General features: G+C 47.2%; 1 protein-coding gene across 1 annotated transcript; it reads left to right on the forward strand.

Annotated features, from left to right (window-relative positions):
* Positions 1-876: 876 nt before the first annotated feature.
* CD8B (CD8 subunit beta) lies at positions 877-12,096 on the forward strand (the record flags this gene model as incomplete). The annotated part of the gene is made up of 5 exons (XM_084234813.1): positions 877-919; positions 2,919-3,260; positions 7,000-7,083; positions 10,029-10,118; positions 12,056-12,096. The coding sequence occupies 5 exons, from the start codon at positions 877-879 to the stop codon at positions 12,094-12,096; spliced, it is 600 nt and encodes a 199-aa protein (XP_084090939.1).
* Between the last annotated feature and the right edge of the window lie 449 nt (positions 12,097-12,545).

Raw genomic sequence — 12,545 nt, forward strand, 5'->3', positions numbered from 1 at the left:
ATATACCTCTCCAAGCTCCCTCTCCTCTGTACCCCTCCCCCAACCCGCAGACCCCCTGCCTTCGTTAACTGGATTTGAACTAGACTACTGGACAAGTGTCCCTGACGCTGGCGATTGCACAACAGACAGGAGGCAACTTGCCGTTTTCGTGTTATTTAACAGGAGTTACAGGCTTGTGGAGGCTAGAGGGAGCACCATAATCTCCTCAGCTCTCTGGGTCTCCAACCGGCTTAGGTCTGGCTCTGCCCCATACCCAGACGGATGTTGAGGGGCCCCCTCTTGTGACCCAGCCCGCAGCTCACCTTCCTCGGACTTTAAACTGAGTACCAGTCACTTAGCTCCCTTTTATCCCTCACAGTTGTACAAGTCGTTGAGGGTGGAGCGGAGGTCGTGGCCACTCCAGGCCTGCCGAGCCCGGGGCACGCAGGAGGCCCAACAACTACTCCTAAAGAAAAGTGAACATAGTTAGGGTCCGGCTGCGCCACGCTCTCCTGCACGACCTTGCACATCCTGATCTCTCTAAGCCTCGGGGTCACAAGGAGTCGTACCCCTGTCCTGACCGCCTCCCGAGGGACGACATGTTCAATTTAATTGCTTGGCACAGGTCAGCGCTGTCACCTCCTTTCTGCAAGGCGGGGGAGCCTAGTGGCTCTTAGGAAATGGAGCCCAGACCTTTGAAATGCGAGGAGGGTGAGCGCGCAGATGTGGCCCTGGGCACCCCAGACTCCCGCCCCTATCCCACCGGCCCCTCCCCGCTCCCCAGCTGCCCCCTCCACCCCCATCCGGACGCCCCGCCCGCCCGTCCAGCTCCCCTCCCACCCCGAGCGGGAGGCGCCCCGCGGAGCCCGGCCGGCACCCGGTGTGTGGCGCGCCAACATGCAGCCGCGGCTCTGGCTCCTCCTAGCCGCGCAGCTCACAGGTAGGATGGGGAGACCCGCTGGATACCCGCGGTCCGGCTGGCTTCTGTGCTGGGCCCGAGGGGAGCCTTAGTGGGGGGCGGCTAGGAAGGGCTGAGGGGAGAAGATACACGGCCCGGAGCCCGGAGTTTGGGGACACTGGAAAGAAAACACCTCCCAGGGAGCTCGCTCGCCCAGGTGCCCCGGGACTGAGGCCACCTCGGCCCCAAATCTTGGACCGAGGAGTAGGGGAGGCAGGGAAAGAGGAGGGATGGTGGGCGAGAGGAAGGGAGGGAGGGAAGGGGGCCCAGGGAGGAAGGGAAAAGCCCTTTTCCAGGGTTCCTTCAGGGATGTTCCCCCAGGAAGGTGCGGGACTAGTTCTGGCTTTAATACCCCGCACTTGGCCCAGGGTCCTGTGGATACATTTCTATTACTTCCGGGTAAGTCCGCAAACACCAAGGTGTTGCCAATTCTTGGATAGATATGGCAGAGTACTCCCCCCAGTTCCCTGTGGTTGGGAGGGGTGTGTGGTGGCGTGGCTCCAGGAACAAGTGGAGTTGGGGTATAGTGGGGAGTCTAGGCTGGCCCTCTGCCTAAGCCCAGCCAGAGTGCTTTGTGAAAGAAGCCCTTCCACACCCCAAAGTGCCCACTAGCCTGTGGTGGATTGCTCTCTTACTCACAAAGCCCAAAGCTGTTGATTCTGTCAGGGATCAAAAGTTCTGCCAACCCAAGACTCACCTGATGAGTTCAACATCTTAAGTAGAAGCTAGTCTAGGCCACGCAGATCTACTAGATTTATTGGTGATCATTTTAGAAACAGCAGGTCCTTCTGAGAATAGAAACGCTGGGTTGCTGACAAGATCGAATGAGACTGCTGTGTAGCAGCAAGGCTTGCCTCTGGGCCTGCGTCTAGCCAAGGTCCCCCCAACGAGTCACTTCTGGGCTTAGAAGTCTGTATATTCGGCCCCACTATGTGCACATGAGCACACTGTCATGACTCCACGTGTGAATTCCAAGGCTCAATCCCTCAATTCAGGGAGTAACTCAAAGATCACTTTCTGGAGTCTTAGACCTAGGTTTGAATCTAGATCCACCACGTACAGGCTGTGTGACCTGCAGCATGTCCTTAACCTTCCAGAAACACTGTTGGTGTGTAAAATGAACATGAAATAGTATCCTCCCCCGCCAACCCAGGATTTGGAGAGGATCAAATGAGATAATGTATAGGGGAAGCTCAGCAGGGCTCCATAAATACTGGCATTTTCAATTCTAATCATCTCTTTCCTAAGTGGTAGGTAAAGATCCTCTCAAAAGTCACTATGATGTTTGGGGAAAAATAAGCTTTGACACAAGCAAAAGCCCAGAGTGGCCTATGAGTGGAGTCAAAAAGTCAAGTTCTTTCTATCAGTGCTAGAGAAGGCCATTGTGGGGCCCAGGAGCCTGAGATACAGGTACAGGCACCTGGTGAAAATGGACCTCGACTTCATGATTTGACTCTTCTTGGAGAAATACACACACTCCGGCCTCCTGTGCCCATTCAGGTCTGTCCCTCCCTGGGCCTTGCTGCCTCTGAGCCACAGTCCTCATCTGCAAAGTTTCCCTCTGCCACACAGATTCCATCTGCCAGAGCTTTTGTGGCATGGCCGTGAAGGCCGAAATCTAGTCCTCTCCCTAAGAGCTTATTTGCTGCCAGTAACAACCCCCAATATGTGAGCCCCATGGCCCGTGATTTACCCCTGTGGAGTGCTTTAAAGTTTGAGTGTGCTTTCTCGAACATTCTAACCCTCGGAGGCAGGCAGGACATGGCACTAAGCCGCCCTCCTTTTGCAGAGAAGAGAAAGGCTAACCATTTTGCGGTGCCACAACTATTGTAAGGCAGAGGCTGCGTTCAAGGCCAAGTCTGGGTGCTCAGTTCTAGTTGTCCATGAACAGCTGGTGCTGCCCGCCCAAGACCAAAGTGATGTCCTAGCAATCCTGTGGCCAGTTCTCTTTCTGATGGTCTCTACTCCTCTCTTCTCATAGCTCTCCATCAGGTCGCTGGGTCCCTAATAATTCAGACCAGTCAAACAGCCACACTGAAGTGTGACATCAGAGAAGCCTCTGCTAACACCCGCATCTTCTGGCTGAGACAGCCCCAGGCCCTGAATGCCCACAGTCATCTAGAGTTCCTGGCCTCATTTGAATCCTCAAAAAATACTGGGAATGGCCAGAAGTATGAGACAGGAAGCCTGAATATGTCTTGGACTGGGAACTCACACACTCTCACGTTTACAAGTGCGACACCTGCTGACAGTGGTGTCTACTTCTGCATGATCGTCGGGAACCCCGAACTGATCTTTGGGAACAGAATTCAGCTGACTGTGGGTAAGAATCTGGGTTAGTGCCAACCATAAACATTGACCACCGACTATGTGCCCAGCACACAGGGGCACTGGGGAGGTCTCAGTGAGCCCCACTGTGAAGGAAGGGATGACACCCATGAGCTATAGCCCTGTGACTAATGGTTACAATATGTATCAAGAATATATGCCCTTACCCAGGGCCAAACACATATGAGTGTTCTACAGAATTATCTCACTAATGCTGCCAAGCACCCTGGGAGGTACTATACTAGTGCTATGCTATAATAATATGATTTTATAGTAGAGGGGATACTTAGAAGTGTTGCTGCTCTTGGGAGAGGCAGCTTTGTCCTCCAGCCACAACAGATCGTCCTACGTCAATGGCTGGATGGGCTGAGTACTCAGGCCTGATGGTAACCTCAGGGGTCTCCATTGAGTGTGCACAGGGTAAGAAGGTCCTCAGTTCCTGAACATACACAACGAGAGCATTTCTAGGGCCAGTGGAGGTCAGGTGCCCTCTTATTCTGCATGAATAGAACCCACACCAAGAATTGCAGAAAGTAAGGAGACTCCAAGCCTCCTGCACATCTCCATGTTCGTCAGGTTGCTTCACTCCCTGGCCTCAGTTTTCTCATCTGTCTTATGGGGCTGTTGATGGCCACTAGGACCCTCTCCAGCCCTTACAAACTACAGTTCCTCATGAATGAGGCAACAGATCTGGTAAATATATATTGTGAGCCACAAATGCAATTATTTTTTTCTAATGACCACATTAAAAAAAAACCAGTTAATTGAAATAATATATTCTATCAAACCCAATGTATCAATATTATCATTTCAACATGTCAATTTAAAAATTATTACTAAAATATTTTACATTCCTTTTCCACACTGTTTTATGTCTATTTTACACATACCGCACATCTCGACACAGACTGGCTGTATTTCGCATGCTCGGTAACACATATGGCAAGTGGCTGCCATTTGGGACAATGAGGATTGCTATCAAGGATGCAGAGGACTCATGGGAGAAATTCTCAAAGGCCATACCTGGCATTAGCCATGCTCCCAGGTTAGCCCATGGTCAGAGCCACTGTTGACCCCCTGCAGGCCTCACTCTCCTGCTCCCTGATCACCTGGGTTCTTCTCAGATTGGGACACAGAGAGAGACAGTGGGACTCTCCAGGAATGAGACCACTAAGCATGGTGAGAGGCAAAGACAGCTGGGAATAGCAGTGCAATTAGGAAGACAAAACCCAAAACCCAAAAAGTGCAATTAGGAAGACAAAACCCTTGTCACTTCTTGTCAGTCTCCCGTCTTAAATCAGGAGGTAGGGGATGCAGGTGGAGGGTAAGATCTTTAGGCAAGAAGCTAAGGCATCCTTGGGGGGCGGGGTAGTAGTCAATTGATTCCTGTACTGAGAACTGGGTTTTGGAGGGTTAGGGTTTCGGTTTGGCTTATTGTTTCTGTATCTAAAAGACCCACATCTTCCCACTCACAAGTTTTCAGGGTCCAAGGAAAGTGAATAGTGGTATAAGCAAAACTGGTTTGCAAAAACTCCCCACTTCTGCCACCACCCATTCTCTTCTGGCATTGATAATTCCAAATGTCTCCCTCTGCCCAGCTCCCAGAGCGGCCATCCCTCTCAAAGCTTGTGCTTGCAACCAGATCATCTGTCTCCCCTGAGCCAGGGTGGGTACCCGGTACCCACCTCAGGAGCCCCCCCTCCTGCCCGAGGCAAGGTCAACACGTTTTAAAGAAGGAAGCCCAGATGATACAGAAAGCATCAGGGAGAGATGGGGCCTTTCCCATTCCCTAAGCCTGGTCTCTAAAGGCCAGCCTTTTTTTAAGGAGAGAAGGGGGAGGTTTTAACTGGGGACCAGGTGATCAGAAAGTAGAAATTAAAGTCTCCTCACCCTGCGCCATCAGACCCAGGGCCCTGTGCCCAGCTAGGCACTGAGCAGGTTCTCTGGCGGGCTCACCACTGTCCAGCTGAAAGCATGAGTGCCTCCCCGTGTATACATGATGGGATGGACAGTTCTCGGGCCGTGAAGATTAAAAGAGATACCAGAAGGCGGTGGCACCACTGGCAGAGGACCCGGCCCCTCACAGCTCTGGAGCTGGTGTCCTTTGCCCTTTATATGGTTTCCCTCAGCACTCTGATGACCTTGGAGCCTTAGGTCAACCTTTTTTCCTTAATTTTTTGTCAAAAAACATTTGCACCTGAGGCAGTGTGGTAGAAATCAGTCTTTGGGCTCAGGCCCCACCTCTACTGTTTAAAGCCTCTCCAACTTTGGGCAGCTGAGTGCAGGCTTCCTCAGGGATGAGATGGAAAATAGTTCCTGCCTCAGACGGTCAGTCAGCTTAAGCTGCAGTGTCATGGTACAGTCATTAACACATGGCGGAGCTTAGTAAGTGTTGATTCTAGTTAGTTGTTTCTTCCAGAAACCTCATGAAGCAAGCAGAGCAGTCTCCACTTTCTAGGGAGGTTCAGGGTAGTGAGATCTGCGTGTCCACTTTTTATATGGAAGATGCCAGCCTCAAAATGACCGGTTCCTTGGCTAGCCCTCCCTGCTCCTCTTGACATGGCAGTTTATTTTTTTTAAAGATTTATTTATTATATAAGAACTGGGGTACAGGCCAGATGTGCGGGCGGGTGAGAGGCTTCACCAGAGACAGTGGGGAACAGAACAGGCAGGCTGACTGAAATACACTGCTGAGGGGAGCAGCGGGTGAGACAGGAGAGGTCTGCTGCGCCATGACATGGCAATTTAAGTTCACAATGTCCCCCTATTCCCTCGCCTCCATTTCACAGAAATCATTTCGGTGAAATGTCTTTCCTCAGCTCACAAAAGCAAGGGTTGCACTCGGCCACTGCAGCTCACACCTTCCTCAGCCCCTTAGAGCCCCACGTGTCTCCGTTTGCTCCGTGCAATTGTCCCGTTGCCCTGCTCCAATCTTCCTCATGTGACACTGAATTAGATCGGAAGAGAAGAGCAACCCCCCAGAAGTCAGGAGAGGGGTTTTGGACGTTGTAGCCCACACTTTCCACTACAGGTTTTCAGACAGAGCAGTCTCCACTTTGTAGGGAGCTTCAGCCCCACGTTGCTGGCATCCACCTTTGAGATAAAAGGTTGAGACTAGACCAGCATCTCTCCAGCCTGATAGTATGCCATTTTAAAGATACTTGAAAGGAAAACAAATCCCCAATTATGCAGTTTGTACAGTAATGTGCAGAAAAGGGCCCCACCTCCTTTCACTTCGTCCACTCACCCAGGAATTGGCAGGGTGAGCTGAGGAGCCGGCCATGCAAGGGCTCAGGGACTCTGACTTCAGGTCAAGGTCTTCAGCTGGTGGGAGCGACATCTACTGCATGCTTTGTTGGGCATGCTGCCCCCTGGAATTCTCACAATGTGGAGAAAGCGGTGGGAATCATTTTTAATTCAGCAGTGTGGAAACTGAAGGACAGAAAAGTGATAGGACTTGCCCCAAGTCATGCAAATGGTTTCTCAGGTTCTGTTTGGGTCTGTGTGGCTCGAAACCCCTCTCTCCAGCACACCAAGCTGACCCCCCTACCTAAGTCCCCAGATAGATCTGAGAATTGGAAAGCAGATCAAAAATTCTAAAGCCCTGTAAGGAGCTGAGGGAATAGTGTTGAGGACTTTCATATCTGAATTCTAAGATGTCCGGCTTTAAGTTTTGTCTCTGTGGGCACCTGCTGCTACCTGGCTCAGGTATGTGTCTCGTTCTCTTTCTGTAGTTGACGTCCTCCCCACCACTGCCCGGCCCACCAAGAAGCCCATAACCAAGAAGATACCATGCAAGCCGCCAAAAATCCAGAAAGGTGAGTTTTCGCTGAACCCTCAGAAAGACAGCAAACACTCCCTTCCTTCCTTTGAAGACATCTGAGAAGGAAAATCTACCTCTCTACCTTTACTCTTTTTTTTTTTTATTATTATTATAGCAAATCCTCCATGCACATAGTATAGTTCACTCTTTATTTTATTTTTTTTAAAGATTTATTTATTTATTTATTTATTTATTTATTTATTTATTTATGCAACCACTGGGTACAGTCAGAAGTGCAGGAGGGTGAGAGAATTCACCAGAGCCAGAGCGGGGAGCAGAGCAGGCAGAAGGACCGAAGTACACTGCTGAGGGGAGCAGCGGGTGGCAGGAGAGGTCTGCGCGCCATGTGGGACCCTCCTCCTGTGGCCGGGGAGCAGCCGGGGATCGAACCAGCGCTGCAGAAGCTGCGGGCAGCTTCGCAACCCAGCGCTCAACCACTGCGTCACCGGGGAGGCCCTCTCTACCTTTACTCTTACCCTCCCTTTCTCCCATCCTACTTTTCTTCCTTCCCCAACCCTTTCCCAAGTGTGGATTGTCTAGTCTATTTCTCTGACCCCAAGCTGGGGTCAGAAGGGAAGCTGAGTATCACAGCAACTCTACCCTCACAGTGGGGGACCAACTCATATATCATCACAGGACAAAATTTAATGGAGGATACATTCACCCAAAAAACTTGTGCACAAATGTTGCTAGCAGCCTTATTCTTCATAGCCAAAACGTCAACAAAACTCAAAGTACACTAGTGAATGAATGAATTTACAAAATAGACAATATCCCTACAATGGAATATTTTTTGCCCATAAGGAGTGAAGTAATGATAGATGCTGTACCACAGATCTTTTATCATTTGTTATTGAGGTATAATTGACAAATAATATTATATTAGTTTCAGGTATACAACATAGTGATTCCATATTTGTATATACCTTGAGTGACCAGTTTAGTGAGTCTAGTCAATATCCATCTATTCACGTAGTTATAAAATTATTTTTATTATTATTTTATTGTGAGAACTTTTAAGATCTATACTCTGAAGAATTTCCAAATATGCAATACAGTACCATTAATGCTCATCATCATGCTGTACATTATATTCCCCAGGATTTATTCACTTTATAACTGGAAATATGTGCCTTTGACTCCATCCACTTCTCCTACTTCCTGTCTCTGACAACCACTGATCTGTTCTGTGTATCTATGAGCTTGGTTTTTGTTTGTTTGTGTAGATTTGTTTTTTAGATTTTATATATAGATAAGATTATAGTATTTGGTGGTTTTTTTTTTTTTTGTTTATTTTACTTAACATAATTCCCTTGAAGCAGTCCATCCATGTTGTTGAAAGGCAGGATTTCTTTTGTTTGATGACTGAATTCTATTACACACACACACACACACACACACACACATACACACACACACACACACCCCTTTATGCAGTCCTCCACCTATGGACACTTAGATTATTTCACATATTTGCTATTACAAATAATGCTGCAGTAAACATGGGGGTGCAGATGTCTTTTTGAATTAGTGTTTTCATTTTCTTCAGGTAAATACTAAGTGGATGAATCATATGAGAGTTTTATTCTTAATTTTTTTGAGGAAACTCCAAGCTGTTTCAATGTGAATGAGTATTGAAAATATTAGGCAGTAAAAGAAGCTAGTCACAAAAGATCATATATTGTCTGATCCCATTGATATAAAATGTTCAAAATATAGCATGCCATGAAGACAATGTTGATTAGTGGTTGCCCAAGGTTTGGGGGAAGAACTAGGGAGTCGCTGTTAATGGGTACAGGATTTCTTGGAGGGTGAAATGTTCTTTTTTTTTCCCCTCCCTTTTTTCTTTTTTTTTTTAATTAAAGATTTATTTATTTATTTATACAAGCACTGGGTACAGTCAGAAGCATAGGAGGGCAAGAGAATTCACCAGAGTCAGAGCGGAGAGCAGAACAGGCAGAGTGACAAAGTACACTGCCGAGGGGAGCAGCTGGCGGCAGGAGAGGTCTGCACGCCATGTGGGACCCTCGCACAGCGGCCAGGAATCGAAGGGCGCTGCAGAGGCTGCCGGCAACTTCGCAACCCAGCGCTAAACCACTGCGCCACCGGGGAGGCCCGGGGAAATATTCTTAAAGTTAGATTGTGGTGACACTAAATTATGCACTTTAAAGAGGTGATTTTTGCTGTATGTAAATTATATATCAGTAAAGATGTTATGAAAACAAAAACCAGAACTTTAAATATTTCCAATTTTGATGCTTAACAGGGGAAATAACACACAGTATGCATTTAATATATGTTAGTGAATAAGTGAGCATTGATAATATCAAGGATATTTGTTGAAAGTCAAACACTGGAAACAACCAAAATGTCCATTGGTGCCTAAATAATCCGTGAACCATCTATACTGTCAGATGTTACTCTGTTTGAGAAAAGAATGTGCTGACGAGTTTAAATACAGGGAAAAAATGGTTGGAAAACAATACGTACAGTATAATCCACTTTATGTTAAAAAAAATAATGTGTCTGTATCAATTATACATATGTAAATACAAAGAGATAGTTACCAAATTAATGATGGCAGTTATTTCTGTAGGATGTCAAGGGGCACTCATGTACTTGAACTTTTTGCAATGAAAATATATTCAGCTCTTTCTTGGGACATTGAAATAAAACTTTAAAGAAAGAGTAAACACCCTGTTAGCAGCTGGAAATGGTCAATCTCCTTTGGATATAAATAGATATTGAGTTTAATGAATTACTTTTAAATTTGAATGTGGGGCATGAAATTTTATATGTAAAATTATCTCAGTGTGTCAGAAATATAGAAAAAAAGACTAGAAGGAAATAGGCAAACCGTGGTATGCTTTGGGAGACAGGGCTTCCAGTTGTATCTTATGTGTCTGCGTGTCTCAAACATTCAATGTGTATCTCTCCCAGGCCCGCCTTGTGGCCCCATCATCCTTGGCCTGCTGGTAGCCGGCTTCCTGGTCCTGCTGGTGTCCTTGGGAGTGGCCATCCACCAGCACTGTAAGTTGTCCCTTTGGGGCTATCATGCCAATCCTTTTTGCAGTTAGAGGTTTCCCTGAAAGTTCTTCCTTCTCTAGGGGAGTAGTGCAGCCTGGTTGAAGTCTGTCCCCCACCCCCAAAACCTGTGGGGCTTCAGCCTGAGGTCATGCTGCAGGTCATGCCTGAGAGCACCCTATCTCAGGAGTCTCAATCTAACCCGGTTGCCCCCAATATTGGGTGACCTTGGCTGTGCATCCTGGTCCCTCTGAGCCTCAGTTCAGGGGTAACCATGTTACCTATCTCCCAGGGTTGTAGTTTATAAACTCCTGCCCAAAATGGCCCACCCGGGCATTTGCTTAGTGTCTCCACCAGCTGTCCGAATGGAAGCCAGTGCACAGAGAGATTGTGGTAGGGTTTGAGTTTTGTCCCCAGAAGCTAAAACTCCTACCCTGCTGTGAGGCTGTAGGGAAACTCAGAGATGGGATCATCCCCTTCTGTAGGCTTTTCAGGCTCTGCTCTACTGGGTTCATAGTAAAGAGGGGAACCCCTCACAGTTCCGGAGAGCCCCAGGCTCTACCTACCACTGGTACCTCTGTTCACCTGTACCACCTTGAGCAAGAAACTTACCCTGTCTAGGCTTCATTAAAATGGGAGGGAGGGGACCTCTTTGTTATGTCACAGACCCCATTGAAGTGTAATTGCAATTATGGACCCTCTCCCAGGAGCTTTGCATCCTTAGCACATTTTTGCATACAATTACCACCCACAATTGAGTGGCATTTACCCCATTAATATTCGGTGGTCTGCAAACTTTTTTTTTAAGAATTGTTCCTTTGGATCCCTGGCCAGGGAGTTAACCCACAAGGCAAACCTCTCCTGTCTCCCCTGCTGCTCCCCTCAGCAGTGTATTTCAGTCAGTCTGCCTGTTCTGCTCCCCACTCTGTCTCTGGTGAATCCTCTCACCTCCCCGCACCTCTGGCCTACAACCCAGCTCTTGTATGCAAAAATAAATAAATCTTTTAAAAAAAAAAAAGAATTATTCCTTTACAAGATTTTTATTATTTTTTTAAATTTATTTTTGCGTAGGAGAACTGGGATGTAGACCAGAAGTGGGGGTGAGAGGGTTCACCAGAGAGTAGCAGAACAGGCAGATCCACTGAAATACACTGCCAAGGGGAGCAGCGTATGAGACAAGAGAGGTCTGCTGTGCTATATGTGGTTTAGCTCCCTGGTTGGGATCCAACTCAGGCTGCTTTGCTGCAAGAGGGCCATCTCGGTGGTAGCACAGAGACACAGCCCCTAGGCCACCTGGGAGGTCTTCTGCAAACTTTTTTGATCAAGAACTTCACTGGCAAAACATTTTTAAATTATAAACACTAACTGTGACTACTTGTACTTATTTATTTAACATAATATGTATTATTCACATAATATGCAAGCCATTAAAATGACTTAAAAATAAAATGTAATAAAGAATGAGATAAACATGAAATTAGACATGCTCATATTTCTTTTCTACATCACAGTGGGAAATCTTGTGCATTCCGGAATACTCATACTCTAGTTTAAGGCCACCTCTCTGCACAATCTCTCATTCCTGACGTGCTGGGAAGGACAGGACAACTTGTTTAAGGACAGCAGACTAGGGTAGATTAACTGAGTTTAATCCTGGCTTTACTACTTATTAACTGCTTGACTTTGGGCAAGTTATGGTTAACTCACATTCTGCCTCAGTTTCCCCAGATACAAAATTAAAATAATAGGAGTGATACTCAACTCTAGGTCTGCTATGAATATCAAAGGAATTAAATAAATTGTGTGAAGTGTTTGGAGCAGAGTCAGAGACCTGGGAAGTGGTCTGAGGTGTTAACTGTCCTCATCACCCTCCTCCATTTCTTGGGTTTGGTGTCAGTGACCCACAGCCTATGCCAACTGGTATTTTTATTTTCTTCCTCCAGGCCGGAGGAGGAGAGCCCGGCTTCGTTACATAAAACAGTAAGTGCTAGCACTCATTTATGTTGATTTCAAATACGGTGAGATTTAGCTCTCAGCTATCCTGATGGTAATAATCTACTCTTATATGAATAGAATATGGCAGGATATCTAAACTGTCCTGCCCATCACTTCATTGGACTTGGGCTTGTGAGACATAGGTTTATTTTTACAGATAACTTGAAAGATTTGCTCACAGTAAAGAGAATCCAACTGGAGACAATTCAGTTCACCCCGAGGTCACATCCTCCATCAACTGTCCTTTCCTTCCTGCTGGTGTTGGCTATGGGATGTCTTGCTCTCATCTTCCACCCTGGACCCTCATCTGGTCCAGGAATTGGCAAACCCACAAAATCACATAAATGCAGTGGCTAAAAAGTACTTGCCCTTTAAATCTACTGATGGGGTAAGCCCACCTAGAGCCAAGAAGCTGTAAGAGGCCAGAGCTGCTCCCCT

The sequence above is a fragment of the Talpa europaea genome (genome assembly GCF_964194135.1).
Source record: "Talpa europaea genome assembly, chromosome: 6".
NCBI lineage: Eukaryota > Metazoa > Chordata > Mammalia > Eulipotyphla > Talpidae > Talpa > Talpa europaea.